General features: G+C 53.1%; 1 protein-coding gene and 1 long non-coding RNA gene across 7 annotated transcripts in view; one reads left to right on the top strand and one right to left on the bottom strand.

Annotated features, from left to right (window-relative positions):
- The window catches only part of CTIF (cap binding complex dependent translation initiation factor), a 322,760-nt gene that overhangs the window by 65,591 nt on the left and 236,041 nt on the right, over window positions 1-21,128 (bottom strand). Inside the window, exon 10 of one of the 6 annotated variants that reach the window (XM_074383491.1) lies at window positions 13,602-14,553. The exons of the other annotated variants lie outside the window; for them this stretch is intronic. Within the exon in view, the coding sequence (XP_074239592.1) occupies window positions 14,368-14,553 (186 nt within the window). The 3' untranslated portion in view covers window positions 13,602-14,367. Of the gene's footprint in view, window positions 1-13,601; window positions 14,554-21,128 lie in introns of those variants that run through there. 6 annotated transcript variants of the gene reach the window in all.
- LOC141580781 (uncharacterized) lies at window positions 1,732-5,297 on the top strand. The gene is made up of 3 exons (XR_012513104.1): window positions 1,732-2,122; window positions 4,723-4,831; window positions 5,231-5,297. It is a non-coding gene; the product is annotated as an uncharacterized LOC141580781 (long non-coding RNA).

A 21,128-nucleotide genomic window follows, 5' to 3' on the forward strand; every position in this document is an offset into this window, starting at 1 on the left:
ATAAATGGATGGGGGGCTCCAAGGCAGTGGCAACTCCAGGGAGCAAATAATTTTGGAGCACGGAGTGAGGCGGTCTTCCGGCCTCTATGCTAATGGGTAAGTTCCTGGCTAGATCTGAGCTTGATCAGAGAAGGCATGAAAATGAAATCACTCTGGCTTTGGGCTGTTACAGAAGTTTCCTAGGAGAAAGAGAGGCTTCTAGGATGGGAAACTCATTCTGTCCTTATTCAGGTATCCATTCATGTTAAGATGGGTAGAAGAGAGGACAGAGTCCTCACCAACATGGGATCCAACAGGACCCAAGAGAGAACAGGAGCACTGAGATCCAAACTGCTCTAGTGAAAGAGCAGAAATCAATCATCTGGGGGCTTTTTGACCTTGGGCAAATTATTTACCCTACTGGGCCTCAGTTTGGGCACCTACAAAATGGGGCTGATTCTACTTGTCCCGTCAAGCCCATAAGTTGTTAAGATTGAATGAGGCAAGAGATACAAAATCCCCTTGTGAACTGAGAGTATTCTACAGAACTGTGTGGTTTGTCTTTATGGCCAGAAACCATACCTTGCTTAGCATCCCCTAAAAATCTGGCTTGGTCCTGGCCCTGCAGAGCTCAGGAAGACATTCTGAACCGCTCCACATGACCTGAGGCTGCTGGCTGGCACCATTCACCTTCTCCTCTCACAGCCCTGCTGACCCAGCCACCTCCTATCGAGTCACGTGCTGGCGGCAGCAAGCGGAGGCTCCAACTGCCTCAAGAGTAGAGCAGCCTTGCCTCATCTTGGCACTACTGACATTTTTGGTCGGCTCATTGGTTCTTGGGGCGTACTGTCCTGTGCACCGTAGGCCTCTACCCACTCGATGCCACCAGAAGCCTCTACCCTCATCTCCGGTTGTGAATGCTCCAAATAATGTTGCCACGTGTCTGCCGGGGGCAAAGTCACTCCTGGTTGAGAACCGCTGCTGAGAGCGACAATGGTACCCACTGCTCTGCTCCCACCCACGGGACAACTTCTCAGGACACAGCAAGATCCAAGGTACCTGAGAAATATCGGGAAGCACATCCAGAGAGGGGGCTATAATGTAAGGCCTGTGGGTGGGGATGCACCTGGAAACTGCCTTTAGAAACCTATAGGCTGCACAGGACACACGCCAGCATACCACACAGCTACCTCATGGGACTCGGAACTCAGCACTGTGCTAACTTCACACGTACTCAGAAGCGAGTGCAGACAACCTGCCTTTGCACTGAACCTGCAGACTGCAAGCACTTTCCCACTTGCAGAGGACAGATAGGGAAGCAGGGCTTTCAAAAAAGCATGAGCCCTTATGTGTGATGAGCTCAAAACCTGAGAGGGTTACATCAAGCCCGGGCTCTGGGACTGACAGCTCCGGGCTTTGGTTGTGATGGCAGCACCATAAGCAAATTCCCTCCCAGGAGTCTGTGTCTTTAAATGTTAACGGCTTAGCATGCTTAACACTTATTTGAGGGTTCCTTGGACAACAGATAATTCAACTGTGTTTACCAGATGACGTTAACAACTACCTCCCACGCCAGTGTCCCAGATAAAAATAATGCCAGCTCCCTCACAGGTCTGCGGAAGGAAAGGACAGGAAGCTGGAACTATCAGTCCTATCTGGCACCTCCTCACCCGTCTGCTTGCCCCTGGTGGCACTGGCTCTGCTGTGGGCAGAGGAAGTGCTACCCAGGTGATAAGAGATGCTCTCACTGTGGTCAGAGGAGCAGAAAGGTCTTCCACCTGCTACTGGCTTTGTCCACCACCAAGGGCTCTGCTTCCTCGGCAAACAGCTAAGGAGAGTGCAGAGTACCCGGAGAGCTTGGGCAAGTCATTCGGCCTTGCTGAGCTGCATCTAGAGAATGGGTTAGTAAGATGCCCCCTGCTACCTCACACAGGTACTGAGATCTAAATGCCTGATTCTTGTTTTACAGGGAGAAACCCAGGGAGGCCTCATTGGATGGATCTGAGGAACACATGGAAGGACCCTTTCTGCCTTGAAGCATCCTCCCACCTCAGAATTCCACCGTGCCTGAGGTCACCCCACTAGTACCACACCACAAGGATAAGGCTCTGTCTCCCCAGCAAATTCCCAGTCAACTCACAAGGTAAAAGATCAACTACAATTCATGCCAGCACAGTTCAAGGGATCAGAACTCAGAAACTTGGCCTTGTATTTTGAGATGGAGTCTTGCTCTGTCACCCAGGCTGGAGGGCCGTGGCACGGTCTTGGGTCACTGCAACCTCCACCCACTGGGTTCAAGCCATTTTCATGCTTTAGCTTCCCAAGTAGCTGGCATTACAGGTGCACACCACCATGCCCAGCTAATTTTTGTATTTTTAGTAGAGACAAGGTTTCACCATGTTGGCCAGGCTGGTCTTGAACTCCTGGCCTCAAGTGATCTGCCCACCTCAGCCTCCCAAAGTGCTGGGATTATAGGTACCCAGCCAGAAACTTGCCCTTTTATGAGAAAAACAGGACTGAGACAAATTGGGTTTGAAGGGAGAAAAATTAGGGATAGTCTAGATATTCCTTATAGGGTGGTGCTCTGGGAAATTATCTCTAGGGTGGCTGATCACAGGAGACCTCGGAGTCCACAGGGGACTCTGACAAGTCCGTTGGAGACCTGGGTGGAGGGAGGCCACTGCTGCAGATGGCTGACATGGCCTTTTTGCTCTGGGCTGGGTACCTCTGATTCTGGCTGTCAGAAAAAAGACCTGAGCTCTGTCAAGGATGGAAGCTGCAGGTCTCCAACCCAGATTCACTAAGCAGTGCAGACAGGGGAAACAATTCCCTCCACGCAAGTCCCTCGCATCAGCTACCCGAGGGATTTCGGTAGGAGTGCGCTTACAAATATCCCAGAAGTTGCGAGTATGCGAAAGAGGCAGGAGTGTTCTAAGCCCTTCTCCCCTGGGCAGCCATGGGCTGGCTTTGCTTGTCCCAAGTCCTTCTCCACTTGGGTGGCTGTGGGGTTGAGTGTGGAGGCAGGTGTCATGGGATGGCAGAAGTTCACATGGCCACTTCTTTGTTGTTATGTCCATGTTGAGAAACTGCTTTCTGTTCTCATCACCTCCAGCTTGCTCCCTCTGTCTGTACACAGGCCCTCACTGATCCATAAACATGCAGAATGATGGACACATTAGCCAACTTCAAAACTGGGCATTTGGGCTGGGCGTGGTGACTCACGCCTGGAATCCCAGCACTTTGGGAGGCCAAGGTAGACAGATCACGAGGTCAGGAGTTTGAGACCAGTCTGGCCAACATGGTGAAACCCCATCTCTACTAAAAATACAAAAATATTAACTGGGCGTGGTGGCACGCACCTGTAGTCTCAGCTACTCGGGAGGTTGAGACACGAGAATTGTTTGAACCCAGGAGACGGATGTTGCAGTGAAATGAAATCATGCCACTGCATTCTAGCCTAGGCGATGGAGCGAGACTCTGTCTCAAAGAAAAAACAAAAAAAATCAACCCACCCCCCCAAACTGGGCATGTGGGGGTTGCTTCCCTTCTCTGTCCTGAGCTATAGTTCTAGGAACATCCAGCATAGGAAAGATGGTCCCTGGCTGAGAGCTGTGGGCCCCAGGCGGCTTGGCTTTCCCAGGGTGTGGATGGGGAAGACTTGTGTTGGGAAAAAAATCCCCCCCCCCAAAAAAACCCTGTTTTCTATAAACATTAAACTCTTACACTAAACCCTCCTCAAGGGAGAGGGTTTCTCCTAACGGTCTGAAATTCTTCCCAACACAGAATTCTTAGTCATCAGGCTGGTAACAAAAGAGAAAGTGTACTCAAGTGCTGAACTTCATTCTGGGGAGCCAGAGGAAGGAGGACTAGTTATATTTCTAGGTTAAAAAGCTCCTGTGGAAAATAGGACCACCCACCCATCTGAAAGAGCCTGGGATACAGGCACCTCTTTCCAAGGCATTTTAAGAAACCCAAATAAGATGCAACTAAGAAGTGACCTTTTTCCCCAGTGGGTGTCTTCATTCAATGGAAGCGCTCGGTGCAGGCTTCCTTTTATCTGGGACTCCCTTAAAATACTCCTGGTTAGATAAGAAGGTGAAGTACAGGTTTGTCTGTAATCCCAGCACTTTGGGAGGCCGAGGCAGGCGGATCACGAGGTCATGAGTTCGAGACCAGTCTGGCCAACACGGTGAAACCTTGTCTCTCCTAAAAACACAAAAATTAGCCAGGAAACGTGGCACACACCTGTAGTCCCAGCTACTTGTACAGGCCCATGAGATGGCCCATTTTTCAAAAATCGCATTATCAGAACCTCAAGAACTTGTGACCTTGGAGAAATCAGGTTGGGGGAGAGGCTAAGGCCCACCAGCAGGGTGCAGGGCGCTCTGGAGGGTCTCGGGAGCAGGAGAAGAATGGCAGTTATGGGGGCTCTCAGGATGATGGCCTCCGTGCTCTGATGAGCCTCTCCAGTATCCTTCAAGTCAAAGGTCAGCTTGGCCAGGAGTAATGCCACCTGCTTACAAAAGATGGCTTATTCCTAAGGTGAAGGTGACATCTATTAACAGGAAGCTCACGCAAAACTAACCACTTAGGATTACCACGTTCTGTCAGGGATCCTCACACAGGACTTGCAACAGCTAATTTGGAGTCTACAGCCATCCATCTATCCATCTACTCACCCACCCGTGACCCATCTAGCCATGCATCCGCCTCCCACTCACCCACGCATCCCTCCCTCCACAGATGCTCACGGGCCTCCTCTCCGCCACGTGCTGACTCAAATGCAATACACACAAAGGGCCTGGGGGAAGGAAGAGCCTAAGCTGCCTTCTGAGATCTGCTGAACAATCAGGTAAACCTCCAGAGTTCCCACAAGCTTGAGTCTGACAGGCATCTCCAGAGGGCATCTGCTTCGATCCCACCTGCCTTCAGTCATCTGGGTGGTTTGCAAAGCTGTCCTATTTTTAAAGCTATTCTGGGAAGAATGTCCCCAAACTTCCCTCTGCTTCCAAGTTTCCCTTCTACCCCCAACCTCAGGCAGTTGGCTATTAAAAGGTCAATCCCCCCACTCAGCCAGAGCCACCCTATCTGTGGAGAACCAGCCAGAGCCCATCTACCCCTCCCCGAGCCCCAAGACCCTTTGCCTACCCTGGGGAGGCCGGTTTGCTGTGTGGAAGTTTAGCGGAGGGCCTTAGCTCTCGAGTTGCACATGGCCCTTAGATCTGGCTTCCCCACCATCCTGTCTTTCCAGCACTGCTGTGCAGAACCCTCACTGATTCTGTGCCTAATGTGACTTAACCCTGTTCAAAGGCTCATCCATCCTTCAGCTCGGAACCAAGCTGGGAGGAATACATCTTTCAAAGGAGCAGCAAAAGATGTGAGTGGTATTGACTGAATATCTCTAGGAGGAACCAAACTGGGGACTAGAATGGGAAAGTGAGGTAGAATGGCCCTGGGACATTACCTTGGGGTCTGAGGCCACCCTTTGGGCTACTAGTCAGAAGACCAAAGGATCCCAAGGTGGTACAGATTTCCCTGCCTCCTCTGGGGAGGTGGGGATAGGGATGAAATCTTCTGTAGGGCAGAAGAGAAGGTAACAGGTGTTTAATTTCTGGTATCCCACTGCTAGCCCTGTGCGGACGGGGGGCTGGCAGACTCAGGATCTTCTCTACAAGGCTGGGCTGTATAATACAGTCCTGTGGTCTGTGTATTGGCTGTCTGGACATCAGGCTCTTCCCCAAAAACTTTCCCACTTTCCCGGGGAAATGGCACTCAAGTCAGATAAAACTGGGGTGGGCTGCCATTTTGAACTCATCCATTTTCTGGTTTGGGCAACTGTATGGCAGCCTCAAAGAAGTATTAGGGAGCAATTTTAGGGAAAAGTCGATACATGAAGATATAAACTTGAGCTGGGCTAGTTGTTAAGAAGAGAGAGGAGGGGAAGGGGGCACACGAGAAGTGCCCTGGAGCCTGCGGCCACCCGGCATGTCACCACACCAAGGGATTCTGTTTACTGAGCTATCCTCATGGAGGCAGGAAACGTTTTCTCAGAAATACAGGGCACACAATACAGTGGGTGCTAAATACTTAATCCTACTGGCACCACGCTACAGAAGCCAGAGCTGTAAATGGCTGTGGGAAAAGGCCTGAGTTATATAAAGCCACAGGGAGCAAAGCTAGCCCCAGGCGCTGATCCTATCCTCTCTGTCAGTTTCCCGGAAGCTGAAATTTAAGCCTTACCAAGGAAGAAAATGATAAAATGACACCATTTTCCCACGAAATGTCAAGAGGCTTAGAGGGGATGGGGCTGTAGCCTGCCCTCCCTGCTTCTCCCTGGCAGGGCCTCCTGGTTTATAAGGATAATTACTTGTCTTCCCTGAGCCCTCCCCTGTGCTAGCCTGCGAGAGGATCCCAGGGAAGAGGCAGCGGCTGTAGTCTCTCTCCTGCGGTTGGCCTGTTGTGACCAGGGCGGAGTCAGAGCCCCATCTTCAGCCACCCATTCATAACTCTGGACAACTGGAGACACAACTTCTGTTCGACAGCAAGCGGCCTGTGCACCATAGATCCTCGCCCTCTGGAGATGGCATCCCGCCTCATGCTTTTGCATGCTGCCTAGTGGCTCCCAGAGGCTTTTTTCTTTTTAATCGTACTTTGGGCTCTGGGGTACATGTGCACATCCTGTATCCTATAGGATTGCTGCACAGCTACAGACATGCCATGGTGGTTTGCTGTCTCCATTCCCCCCATTCCCCTGTTGCCTACATCAGACATTTCTCCTGGTGTTATCACTCCTCATCCTCCCCACCCCCTGCCTTCCCTCCCCTCCCCTCCACTCCCCCACCTACCCCAATGAGTGTTGTTCCCGTCCCTGTGCCCAAGTGTTCTCATTGTTCGTCACCCGCTTATGAGTGAGAACATGTGGTGTTTCGTTTTCTGTTCTTGTGTCAATTTGCTGAGAATGATGGCTTCTAGATTCATCCATGTCTCCACAAAGGACACAAACTCATCATTTATTATGGCTGCATAGTATTCCATGGTGTATATGTGCCACATTTTCTTTGTCCAGTCTATCATTGATTGGCATTTGGGTTGGTTCCAGGTCTTTGCTATTGTAAACAGTGCCACAACGAACATATGTGTGCATGTGTCTTTATAATAGAATGATTTATAATCCTTTTGGTATATACCCAGTAATGGGATTTCTGGGTCAAATGGAATTTCTTTTTCTAGATCCTTGAGGAATCGCCACAGTCTTCCACAATGGTTGAACTAATTTACACCCCCACCAACTGTGTAAAAGTGTTCCTATTTTTCCACAACCCCAGAGGCTTATTTCTATCCAGACCACCCCTCTGAACTCTGGACTCCAACTGCCCACTCAACCTGGCCACTTTCTGTCTATTGCACAACTCCAACATGACATGTCCAATAGTGAGCTCCTGGTCCACCTTCCAGAGGCTAATCCTCCTGAATCATCGTTCCCATCTCGGTTTGTGGTAAGCCGGTCTGCCAGTTGTCCAGGCCCCTAATCTTAGGTCATCCTTGACCCCAACATTCTCTTGTACCTACATCCAGTCCTTCAGAGGATCCTCTCAGCTCTTCCTTCAAAGTAGACCCAGACTCTGACCTGTCCCTTTACCCGAATCACTTCTCCACCACCCCTTACTTAGACTCTCCCTTATTTACTCATTTGTGGATCTGTTGCTTTACACTAATTGTCCCTCTAAAGGCTTCAGGCTGGTATCCCTGTGTCTACTCCACCCTTTCAGACTACTCTCAACCCAGCGGCCTGAGTGACCCTATTAAAATTCAAGTCAGGCCGGGTGCCGTGGCTCACCCCTATAATCCCAACACTTTGGGAGGCCGAGGCGGGTAGATCACAAGGTCAGGGGTTTGAGGCCAGCCTGACCAACATGGTGAAACCCCGCCTCTAGTAAAAATGCAAAAATTAGCTGGGCGTGGTGGTGCATACCTGTAATCCCAGCTACTCAGGAGACTGAGGCAGAAGAATCGCTTGAACCCAGGAGGCAGAAGCTGCAGTGAGCTGAGATCACGTGCTGCGCTCCAGCCTGGGTGACAGAGTAAGACTCTGTCTCAAAAAAAAAAAAAAAAAAAAAAAAGTAAAGTAAAACTCAAGTCAGAGTGTACTTTCCCCACGTGAAACCCTCTGATGCATCCCATCCCTCTCGGAGCTAATCCTGTCCTGTGAGCCTGTAGATCCCTGCATCCACTGAGCTGACACCTTCCCGTGGCTCCTGCCCACCCCCCTGACCCGGACTTCTTTCAGTTCCCCTATGCAGTAGGCACACACCTGCCTCTGTGCCTTTCACTGCTCTTTTACCAGGATGCTCTCCAGGACTGCACAGCTCACTGCTTCAGCCTATCCAAGGCTCACGTGGGTGACCCTTTTCTAATCACCCTCTTTAAAACTGTCCCCCCAGCATGCCCTACTTCCTTCTCCTCCGCAGCCTTTTGGAAATTTACTTATTTGCAGATCTGTTGCTCCTGTGCTCATCATCCCTCCTTGCTAGAATGTAAGCTCCATGAGGGCAAGTTGTTGAGTCTATTTGCTGCCGAATCCCACCATAGCCCAGGCATGTGGTAGGCCTTAATTCATGGAGTGCTGAATGAACAAAGTTGCCTAAAGTTTTGGTTAGAGAGACAGGAACAGACCCAAGAAATGACACTAAGAACACCAGGTGGCAAAAGCAGAGTGCCCAGTGAGCTCAGGGACACACTCCAGCAGCTTGAGTGATCAGGGAAGGCTCCAGAGAGATTTCCTGGGACATCTGGGAAAAGGGATGATGATGACCTGGGAAAGACACTCACTAGAGAGGCATGAGGAAGGCGATAAAGCTACAGATGAGATGGGGCAGGCTGTGGGGGGCAAGAGATGCTGTGATTGAAGGGCTGGCCCTCAGGGTGTCTGGGCAAGCCACTGGCGCATTCCTGTGTCCACAAACTGTTAGCTCTCACTGCGGGGAGTCCCCAGGGCCAGGCTGGGGCTTGGTGGGAGTGGCTTCCACTCAGCTTGGGGGCTGGGGGTGGAGGCTGTCCAACCCTGGGGCACTCTCTTCTTTCCTCTGAGTTTCTGGTAGCCCTGCCTGTGTCCCTGCCTGTCTGTCCAGGGCCTGCCTTTCTCTTAAAGAAGGAAGAAAATGAAGAAAGAAAATGAAGTGAAACCGTAAAAGTGACTTAAAAGAGCTCAGGGCTTGGAAGCCCTAGATCTTCCATCCTGCTCTGCCTCTATCTTACTGGAGAGCCTTGGGCAAATCACGTTCCCTCTTGGGCCTCAGTTTCCTCTCTGTCCAATGTGGCTCTCACAGTCTGACTGGCCAGCTCGCAGGAGGCCTGGGAGCTATCTGTGGACATGTGTTCCGGCTTCGGTCTGAGATGTCAACCCCTCGTTGGGCCTGAGTCACTGTGTAAGGCTTGTACAGAGCCTCCCCTTCCTGCCCCAGGTCTGCTCAAGACCTCAAAGAAAGAGATGTGGCATTCCCAGGAGGTCTGTTCTGGGAGCCAGGACTCTCCCGAGTAGATGGAGTGAGAGGGTGGACAGGTGTGGGGGCTGAGGGAGAGCAGGAATTGGGGAAAGCTGGCTGGAGGAGGGCCCACAGCTCAGCAGAAGGAGAAGGTCTATTTGGGAACCCCAGCAGGTGGGCCAGCTGACAGGGCCCCCAGGAGGACGTGTTCCCCGGCACGAGGTGGCCTATGACGTGCCTCTCTGATTTCCAGGGTGGCGACCACAGGCGCCCATGGCTCCAGCCGGGCGGGGTCTGAAGTGGGAACTTCAGAGCTGGACTTGGCTGCATTCCTTTGAAATCCCCGGCCTGTGAGAATGAAGGCTGCCGGTCACGTCCTCCCTTCGTCTGCTCCTCCGTAAGAGACCTGACCTCGAGCCTCTGATGGCCGAGGCCGCCCCTCCAGCTCCCAGTGCTTTCTTAGTCTTTCAGGAAATGTCTCCAGGTCTGCTGGGGTACGTGTGTCCGGGGGATGGAGAGGGGGCTGCTGAGCTGGGCCCAGGCCAAAGGGCTCTGTGGGGCGTCCTGTTGGACTTGGCAGCCTGCCTCTTGGTGACTCATGCCTGCTGGTTGTCCCTTACCCACATGCCCCCTCGAACTCGGCACTCCAGAAACAGCCTTCTCCCAGGGCCCAAGAAGCACCTCTATAGCTCCTTGCCGTGGACCTTTGCTCACACTCCCTGTCTGTTGGATTCTTCCTCTGAATTTAACCTTCAGCCAAGTGACCCTGGATGAGCTACTTCCCCAGTCTTAGTCTTAGAAAAGCGGGGGAGCTGTATTCACAGAGCCTGAGATCCTCATTCCAGAATTTCCCTTTTGGGAAAGGTGGTTCAGCTTCTAGGCTTTCCTTCTACAAAGGACATACCGTCCTGGGGGCAGAACCTCTGTCCTCATTCTACTTCCATCCCTTCCCCAACACCTAGTAGGCAACCTTGGGCTAACAAAGGTTAGCTCCTTTCATGCTCACAACGACCCCATGGCAATGATGCTGTGATCATCCCATTTTATAGACGAGACACCTGGGACATAGAGAGGGGAAAAGTACCCTGCCCAAGGTCATGAGGTGGCAGGTGCAAAGCTGGCATTCAAAGCCAGGAGCCAGGTTCTAGCATCTATACTCTTAACCACTGCCCTATACTCCCAGGAATCAGCCCATGAGGTCTCTCATTAGTCTTCCCAGCTAGACTTAAGGTTCTTGAGAGCAAAAAAAAAAAAAAAAAAAAAAAAAAGCCCATAATCTATACTTCTAACATTGTTCTTTTTTCAAGACTCCTTTGGATATTGTAGCTTTTTTTGTTTCCATATGTATTTTAGAATCAGCTTGCCAATTTCTGCCAGAAAGGCTTAATGGCATCCTGATTTGAGACTGTTGACTCTAGAGAGCAATTTGGGAAGAACTGACATTGTAATAATATTGCATACTCTAGTCCATGAACATGGTATGTCCCTGATCTACACTTGACTGTATCTCCCTAAAGTTTCAGACAGGGCTAGACCTATAATATTAGTGTGCACCTGATGAATCGAACTTAAATTTAAATTCCTTTTGTTATCCCAAGCAAAGTCCAACTGAACCACTGCCAATATTATAAGCACTTATTGAGGGCCAGGGTTGTATTATGCCCTTTACTACATTATCTCATTTAATCCACAGCAATTCAACCCAATCATTATCATCCTCACTTTACTAGTGAGGAAACCAAGGCTTGGAGAGAGTGAGAAACTCATTCAAGGTTACACAACTAGTCTGTGACAGAGCTGGGATGTGAACGCAGGCCTACTATAGTCATCATGTTATAAGAAAATAAAAATCAGTGACTCTATCCTTAAGCCCAAAGAAAATGACTTGAGACATCTCTGTGATTCAGCACTTCCTGCCAAGGAAGCAATGGTGCAGAGGCTTAGAGTGACTGTACTAAAGGAAGATGAGGCTTGCAGTCCAGAACACGTCCCATGGGTGCTGAGGGACCTCCCTGCACACATCTGCTCTTTGCCACCTTCCTCAGGCTCAGCACAGCACATGTCCTCCCGAGTTTGCCCAGGGTCTTCCAGGCCTAAGGGGTGTGCTACTGGATGGTGGGAATGGGACAATTTTGGCCATCATTAACCACACTCAGTCACACTCACTCTGAAGTTGCAGTGCCTTCTTAAAACCTGTGTCCACTGTTGGCCTCCCTACGCCTCCGGGCAGGTGACAAGTTCACACCCACCCTATACAGAAGAACAAGAGCTTCTTTTCATTTTTCCTACAGTGACCTCCCCAAGGGAGACCCCTGAGTTTCCTGTGATGGTGAGAGGGTCTGTGTTCTGTCCCTATCACAGCCACACCCCTGTATTTCCCAGACTTAGGAATCTTATCTTCAAAGGCTGCCACTGTGCCTCTGGCTGTTCCCACTGCTCTCCTGACCCTCTCCAGCTCCTTCTTGGTAACGAGCCTCCAGGGGACAGGGAAGGAAAATGGCCAAGCAGGGGTAAAATGCTCCAGGTGTGGCCCTGGGGTGCAGGGATATAGGAGGAACACAGTCACAGGATTCACTGTTGACACTAAAAGGCCCTTGGTGGCTTCAAGCCACTTATTTACAGGTGAGGAAACTAAGGCTAGAGAGGGAGAGACAGCTTGCCCAAAGCCCTCCTAGGAGCCAAGCATCTGAAATTCTGGCCTGAAATGTTGGTGTCTGCCCCTCCTCGGGGCACCCCAACTGTGTTTTATATGGGAGGTGCTCAGAATGCAGCTCTGTATCCAAAGCTGGGACACTCTGGCCCCTGAGCATGTTCCCAGCTCAGGCTATTGCTGTTACTGAATGCTTTCCTATCCCTCTCCTGGGAAAGAGACAAAAACCCAGAATTCAGATTTCTCTTCCCCACAGCCTAAAGGCTAGCGAGGGTTAGCCATCCAATTGTCCCCATGGGAGTTACCACTTGGAGACTTTGAAAGTGGGGGGGTCCCAGCTCAAGGTCAGCAAAGCTGCTCTCCCTGAGCACTGTTTTAAGGCAGGAGAAGTGCGTGGCCACAGCCTCACCTCCCATCGAGATCCTGCTCATGTCACTCCCAGGAGAGACAATCAGGGCAGACACCAAATTCACAGGACGGCCAGGCCTCCAGCCCTCGGCATTTCGTACACAGCCAGCAGGCTTTCCCATGCCTTTCTGCGTGGCCAGGCCCCTCAGGGCACTGGGGAACTGGGTGAGGAGCAGGAGAATTGATCGGGAGTTGTCACAGGGGCGGAGAGAATACTGTTGCTAGCTGGGAGCCGTGAATCTGCTCTGCAAGCCACCCTTTGGAGGGGAAGCAGACGGCACAGGCAGACAGAGGCAGCCGTCTGGGAGATGGAATGCGTGACGAGGCAGCACAGCCATGCTCATGCACACGCACACACACCTGGCCTCTTCTGCCTTCAGGAGGGAGCAGACTCAACCAGGAGAGGACGCCCAGGAGGCCTGGAATGGGGCCTGTCACCGTACCCCGTTGTAATGCTTGGTTTGGGGGCAAATGCATCCAAGGCCCTCGGAATGGAGGCAGCTGAGGCCTAGAGCTGGACTCGAAGCCCTGAGTGTAAAGCCCCCTGCAGGCTGATCACTGCCTAAGGAAAACCCCACTGCTTTTTCTCTTCTGAGATATGCGTCCCCTCATCCATCCCTTCCTCCTTCCCTCCTTCCTTCCTTTTTCCCTATTTCCCTCTCTATCTTTCTCTCTTCCTCTCTCTTTTCCCTCTCCCCACCTCCCCTTCCCTTCTTTCTTTTCCTTTCATACTTAACATGGGAACCAATGTGGCCACGGCCATTCTGGGCTGGGCCCCTCCTCTGCCCTATCCCTCACAAACAGTAAGGACTGCGGGTGGGTGTCAGTCATCCTGCTGGGCCAGTGACCCCCATACAGCTGCTCCCAGAGAGCCAGGGAAAGGCACTGCTGTTGTCTTGACCACATCTCTGCCCCTGCCTCAGTGGTCTGGAGGCTCCAAACAAACTCCCAACCCCAGGACCACTCCCAGGCTGCCGGCTGAGCCGCACGGATGGGCTGTGGGTCCTGGCAGGGCCACTCCCAGGCTGCCGGCTGAGCCGCACGGATGGGCTGTGGGTCCTGGCAGGGCCACTCCCAGGCTGCCGGCTGAGCCGCACGGATGGGCTGTGGGTCCTGGCAGGGCACAGGCTGAGTGGTGGGGTAGGGGAAGGGAGATTTACTGCCGTGGTGGGGCGAGGAGCTCCGGAGGTTCTCCAGGCCACCCCCGGCTCCATGCAGAAGGTGCTTCCAGAGTTAGTGGTTGACTGGGGTGGGTTGGGGGAAGGGTGATAATGACCATGGTGGGAGAGAAAGAATGACCCCTGGGCTGGGGTGAGGCCAACGAGGCCAAGGACCCTGAACTCAGGGTCCTTCCCTGCCCCCTTCAGAGTTCCAGGTGTGGACTCTGAACCCCAGGGGTTCTGATCTTCTAGCTAAGAACAGGCAAGGCCAAAGAGCAAACACCGACTTAAACTGATCACCTTGATTGGGTCAGGCCCACGTTCCATCGAGTTTCCGCTCAGTACTGAAAGGCACATTCACAACCGTAATCTTCAGAGTGGCCGGGATCGTCTTGCTTTCTATGTTCCAGATGCTGCTTTCAAGGCTTACATGCCCTGTCTCATTTAATATTCCTCATAACTCTATCATCACTCCATCATGCGGATGAAGGAACCGACATACAGGAAGATCACTTACTTGGCCAAAGCCACACAGCTTGGAAGTGGTAGAGCTGGGATTTGAACCTAGGCAGGAATGCAGCTCCTGAGTCCAGACTCTGGACAGTGCCCACTGCTGGGCTCAGACATAAGAGCATCTGCTGAGTGAGGCTCAGGTTCAAGTGGAGCCAGAGAGCCTGGATCCCCAGGACTACAGACCAATCGTTCCCTGGGAGGGAAGCTGGAAAAGAAGCCTGAGGCTTGCACCTCTCTCCCAAACGCCAACAACAGCAGACTGTTCCACTGGCAGCTCCCCTGTCTCCCCAGTGAGCTCCTTCAGTTGGATGGCTGGCTCCCTCCCTGATGCTGTGTGGGGTCTGTACAGGTATCTCCAGCCCTGCAAAGGAGGAACGGTGATGGTTTGGGATGAGGGAGAACCTTTAGGATCTTGAACAAGTCATTCAAACTTGCCCAGCCTCTGCTTCCTCATTCATAAACCTTGGCAGGGTTGCTGTGAGGATTCACCTAGGTAAGTCCCAAGCCAAATGGCCAGGGGCAGTGGTTCTCATGTGGCTGCCTCACTCGGGAAGCTTTAAACAGTGTTGATGCCGGGGTCCCACCCGTAAGATGGTGACAATCTGCTTGGGGCATAGCCTGGGCATTGGCATTTTCCAAAGCTCCCCAGGTACCGCCAAGCAGGGTACACAATAGAAATTTGGTAAATGGCAGCTATTGATACTGTTTACCAAAGGCACGGAGGTCAGAGCTAGCTCATGGCAAAACCACGTTCGCAGCCTGGTTCTGACTCCCAGCGAGTCTCCTAAGAATCCCCAAATCCCTTCCCCTGGGTTTGGTCTCTGGAGATTCTCACTGCTGAAAGCCTTTTGCTTTCCTCGATGGTCTTGTGGCTGGGTCCAGCTCCTCCGCCCATTTTAGAGGAAACTGTGACCTGTCTTCAGGTGGACAGGGGGCAGGTTTCTGTAGGACGCCTGACAGCAGGGTCAGAAATGCTCCCCAGCCTGAGATGTGACGACTACCCCCAGCAGTGCAGGCGGCAGTGGTGGGGGCTTCATGACACATCAAGGCTGTCTAGTCTACTTCATGAAACGGCATCCCAAGACAGGTTTCATTTCTGCAAATTATTTTTCTAAGTTTGTAGCCACTTAGAGCAAGCACAGCTGAGTTTCAGTTTGGAGCCTGTAAGAGTCAGAAATGTCATAGATTGTGGTTCCTTCTGCCTTTCTGTGAGCTTTTCTCACGAAAGAAAGGGAGGGAGGGAGGGAAAGGAGAGAGGAAGGAGGGAAGGAAGGGAGAAGCAAAGAGAGGGAGGAAGGAAGGAAGGAGGGATGGAAGGAAAAGAGAAAAGAAATTCACCCTAGTACCTGTTTTTTTTTCCAGAAGCAAAGAACTGAAGGCAAAACAGGCCAGAGTGAAAAACCACGTGCACGTGTGCAGCGAGACTGGGGCTCCTGGGCTCTTTGGGGTTTGCTTCTTAGGAACTAGGGGGACCATGTCGAACGTGGCCATTCCCAGGAGTGTGGATGACAGTGAAGGTTTCCCCCAGCATGCATGAGAGGAGTTACTCACATGTGCACATGCATGAATGTGCACAGCTTTCTCTGCCCAGGGGTCCTCCTGCCTATGGTGCTGATGCATGTTAAATGCCCGCCAGGCACCCAAGCTGGAAGCTTGCCATGTTCCCCCACCTCTCTCTTTCTCTTGTTGACCACTCACGGATCATCCCCTGAGCCTTAGGTCCCACTGCCCCTGCCTGAGTTGAGGCTGCCCAAACGTCTCCTGGCTCTCAGAGGGGGCTGCATTAGGACAACCCCAGTGGGCTGCTCTGCCCCTCCAGGGTCCTTATCCTGCCCTCCTCCACCCTGCTGCAGAGAGAGAGCCTAGGATGCCAACCAGGAGACATCACCTCCCTCCTTATCAACTTTGGGTGGTGCCCCAGAGACCAAAGGGTATGGTCCCCCAGACCAGGTAGGGCAAGCAGTGCCCCTCCCAAGCTGGCTCTGGCTCACACGCTCTCCTTCTCCTACCTCTGCCCCAGTGCACACTTTACTCCGAGAACAACCCCTTCTTATGCTGCACATGATTCTCGCCTCTGCTTGTGCTCCTGTGTTCGCCTGGACAATGCCCTTTTGCACGCTCCTTCATTTGGCACCCCTAGCCCGGCTGCTGGGACGTTGGCCTATGTCACCCTCTCTGTGAGATGCCCTCATGTGAGTTCTCTCTCCTCTCGATGCTCAGGGCCATCTGGGTGTGCCACGATTGTAGCACCTAGCATGCCGGTTTGGAGTTCCTGGGTTCTGTCTACTTTCCCTACCAGATTAGGAGATGCCCAATGGCAGGGGAGGGGACCTCCTTTTCCATTTTTCCGCCATTTTGCTGCCTGGAACACAGCAAGTGCTCAGCTGATAAATGAATGATTCTTGGTGTGGAAAAGGCTGTCCCCGCCACAGCACACACGGAGCAATGTAAAGATGTGTGAGAGGAAGGGCAGGGGACTGGGGGTTTGGTGGCCCTTGTGGGTATGTGTGGACGCTGCGTTAGGCTGGAGGGAATGAGTGCTGACTGGGTGCCTCTGGGACTCAGGGACTGGGGTCAGAAGGCATGCTAGGCACGCAGTATTGCCTGGAGGCAGCCTGCGCAGGATGGTGGCAGCCTGTGGCAGGCAGTGGGACACTGAATTCCCAGCCATGTGGGAGGAAGTGTCTCCAGCAGAGAAGATGGAGGAGGTGGCGTGGGGTGGAAATCCCAGCTGTAAAGATGAACTGGCAGTTCAAGCTGCAAGTCATTGTCAGGACGAGACATGCAGCCCCAGAGTCGGGGGCCTCCCCAGCTGTGCCCACACACTCACCAGTTCCTCTTAATTCCCAGGCTTCTCAGGGCCAGGAGAGCCGGTGCCCAGGTGAACCGTGCTGCTCTGGAACCGGAGTCCTGAGTTCCAAGATTTATTGGACTGGTAAAATTTGAGGGTTACCAACATTTTCTCTTGATTTTTTTTTTAAAAAGCTTCATCCATCATATCATAAAAGAAAGGACAATTTAATGCCAAGATGGTAGGAGGGATACAATCTTAGAGCAATGGCCAGCCCTTCCCAGAAAGGCCAGCTGATGAGTGTTCAAGTCATTCCATCCGTAAGCCGTGCTGGTGCGGTGCAGACCAGCTGTGGTTGGTGGACTGGCCCCTGGGGCCCCCTCAGCTAAGGCCTCCCAGCTGGTGCAGACCTGTGGTGGCCTGCATGGGATGCTGCATCTAACTGGCCTGGATCCCAGTTGCTCTTCCCAGCTCAGGCATCAGCCTTTCCCAGATAGGAGGGGAGGGCAGTAGACCCTGTCATTCACTAATGGGTTAGGACCCAGGACAGATAAATGTCAATTGAGATGAAGGAGAAAAGCATCTGTCATCTGGGGTGTTCTGGGAAGCCTGTAGTGGCGAAGCTCCCCACTTCCCACTCCCACCCCACGGGCTCTGGTTCTGAGTCTGGTGGCTTGGTGGCCGGTGGAGTCGGGGTGGGTGGTGGCAGCTGCCCTAGGCCACAGGCGTGGGCATTCCTTTTCTAAGCTTCACACTCATACCCAGCCCTGTTTATAAGGCACAGGAGCCAAGGAGTCTGTGTGGCCCCGCCAGCTCAGCCCGGAGGCCCAGAGGAGGGAACCCAAGCCGAGGTTGGCCTGAAGCACGTCTCATGCCAGCCCCAGGACCTGTCCGCCTGCAGCTTCCCAGAGCCTCGGACACCTGACCTGTGGCCCTCTGGGTGCCTCAAGGGCCTGGGATCTAGGCCAAGGAGGGGAAGGTGAATGCTGAGAAGGCCTTGGGGGTGGGTGGCATGCATGCCCCCTGGGCGCTGCACGCTTTAAATAGCTCAGCTCCTCTCCAGCTCACAGTCTTGTCACCCCTGCCAGCTCCTGCCTGAGTTTCCACATCAGAGAGGGCTGGTTTCCAGGTCAGGATGGGGAGCGGGTAGGAGGACAGAGGGCCCTGGCTTCCTTGGGTGGCAGAGGCTCAGGAGAGGAAAACACAGTGCTACCCCCATCCTCTGCAATCAGCTGGACTTTATCCTCCAGCCTGGCAAGGGCCTTGGAGCTCGATGGACAAGGGGCATCATATGGCCTCCCCTGTCTATCTGGAGAAGCCCATGACCAACCCAGGCCACCTTCTACTTGAATCAGCAAACCCGTGACCAAACACCCCCACCAGAGAGCTCTCGGACGTCACCCTGCCTGCCTGCCCTGGGTCCTGGTTCCGGCCTCCGCAGAACCTTCCGTGGCCCTAAATCTTGGTCCTATCCAGCCCCTCCCTCCTCCCCACCACTGAGCACCCAGTTCATCTAAGGCAGGTCTTTAAATCAGCAGCCCCACCCCTGCTTCAAAGCAGTTTGAGTCAGTGCAACTCTACATTTCTTCAGCACTTTACAGTTTATAAACTATTTTCATGTCCTTATTTCATAAGATCTTTCCAACCGCCATGCGTGCTATGCAGAACAGTTATAAATAATCCCCATTTACAGCCAGTGAGACTGAGACAGCCAGAAATATTAGGGGAAGTATCCAAGTTCATATGTCAAATTAGTGGTACAATCAAGACCGAAACCAGGCCTTTTACCGCACTAAGAGTGCTTCCTCTCCTACCCCCACGCCCCCTCCCTTTTCTCCTGTTTGACAAAGGGAGAGGTGGGGAGACCGACCCAAGACAAGGGGGAGGAGAAGGGATGGCCACGTGTCTTCTCTCCCAGGCCCTGAACCCTGCTGCTGGCTCCATAGGTCACTTTCACAACCCAGAACAAAAATCTCACTAGATATGGCCTCAGACCGCCCGGCTCCAGCCACCCTTGCCGGCAGACGCATGCAGACACACAGAGAACGGGCTGTTATCTCTCCTCTCCAGCCGTTTCCTCCACTTCTCAAACAGCAGATTTCTTCCAGCCTGGCTGCCTCCCTTGGTCACCACCCACAGCCACTGGCCCCTGGGGCCCTGCCAAGTCCCCCCCCCCACACACCCTCTTTGCCCTAGACTGTGACGCCGAGTCTCTGCTAATCAGACAGTCGCCTCTGCCCTCCCAGCAGCCGCCCCCAGAGTTCCCTGGAAATGTCCCTTCTGCAGGCCCGGCCCCCGCTGTGGCGCATGGCTTTGTCTGCACACACAGCTGACTTGTGTTTGCAGGGACAGACAGGGGCTGGCGCTGGGGCCGGAGCCAGGAGGCGCTAGGAGGGTAGAGCAGATGGGGAAAAACACAAAGTCCAGAGAACAAACTTTTGCAAACAAGCCCTTTGGGGTCATGTGGGAGCCTGACAACAAGAAGAGGGGGGCTCACAAAGCCGGGATCTCCATGAAGGCAGGGATGCGGGGGGTGGTCTTTGCCTTCCGCGACTCCCCTAGCAAATGTATTGGCTGACTAGTCTTTTGAGATCTGAGTACAGGAAAAGCCATACCAGCCAGCGGGGGATGGGATGGAGTCCAGGGAGAGGGGGAGGGACAGAGGGGCCTCCTGAACCTATCGGCATGTCCCCCTCCTCAAGCCCTACCCTAGCACTCTGCCCCACTAGGTATACAGAAGGAGATCCATAAATGCTGAAATGGCCTTTGGCCATCTTGCCCCTGTGGGGCCCTCATTCCACTGGTTCCCAAGCAGCTGCCCTTCTGTGTGGACGGGCGGGAGAGGAGCCTGGGAGAGCAGCTGAGACAGCCCAGCACACCACGCGTGCATCTTGACGCGTCCTACATGCAGGGATTCCCCCTTGTCAGGCAGAGGACCCAGGGCCCCGCCAAGCTCACAGGGAGGGCCATGCACGAACCGATACAGAAGTGGTGCAGGCGCCATGTGCTGGATAAAGTGTTCCTCACCCTCCCCCAGCCTCCCTCCAGCATTTTCATCTCAATGCTGGGACACTGAGATGACGGGGTCATGATAAATCAAGGTGTATGAGGGTGAAGGAGTTTTTTCTGCCTTTTTTTTTTTTTTTTTTTCAGACAGAGTCTCACTCTGTCGCCCAGGCTGGAGTGCAGTAGTGCAATCTCATCTCACTGCAACCTCGCCTCCTGGGTTCAAACGATTCTCCTGCCTCAGTCTTCTGAGTAGCTGGAATTACAGGCGCGCACCACCATGCCCAGCTAATTTTTTTATTTTTAGTAGAGACAGAGTTTTACCACATTGGCCAGGATGGTCTCGATCTCTTGACCTCATGATCTGCCCACCTCGGCCTCCAAAAGTGCTGGGATTACAGGCGTGAGCCACTGCACTGGCCTTGTTTTAAAAGGCATGGCAGCACAGTGAAGAAAGCTGTTTACAAGGTGGTTTCTTCTCCGGGTGACACTCTGGGCTATGTGCTGGGGAAGCCTTAGAAGGGTTTCCAGAGGACACCCCAGGGTCCTCACTTCCTCATAATTTAGTGTGAGAAATGACATAGCACACTGGCTCTCCTTTTTCTCTCTCTCTCCCCTTCTTCCTTTGCAGACCTGGTCTCTCATGCTTGGTGATCCGTGAGGAAGGGACCAGTTAAAGGAGCTATCCCTCTTCCTCCGGCCTAGACAGGCAACGGAGATACACAGCCTCATCCGAGACACAAGCTGCTTCCTCAGGGCTGCTGCTGCTGGACGCTGTCACAGGAGACCCTGCCACCTGACTGCCGGGGCTGTGGGCAGAAGGCGCTCACAGATGCCCCTGTCCCACAGACCAGGACCCGCCCTCACCCAGAGCTGCAGCCTCCAGCACCTCAGGCTGCCAAGGGGAAGCACAACAAACCCATCTGAGTGGTCCTCTCTTTGCATTCACGAAGCGTGAAGGTGGTGGGTTGAAATCAGCCCAGTGGGAAGGAAGGACTCGGAGAAGTCTTGTCCCCCTTGGGAGGACAAGGAACCATCCTGCTGTCTGTCTGTGGCTTGGTGGAGAGCCTCCCCCACTCCTGGCAAGACAGAAATGGGGGCAGCAGACCCCAGCCCCCTGCTGAGCGCTGGCCTGGAAG

The sequence above is a fragment of the Saimiri boliviensis genome, chromosome 13 (genome assembly GCF_048565385.1).
Source record: "Saimiri boliviensis isolate mSaiBol1 chromosome 13, mSaiBol1.pri, whole genome shotgun sequence".
Taxonomy (NCBI): Eukaryota; Metazoa; Chordata; class Mammalia; order Primates; family Cebidae; genus Saimiri; species Saimiri boliviensis.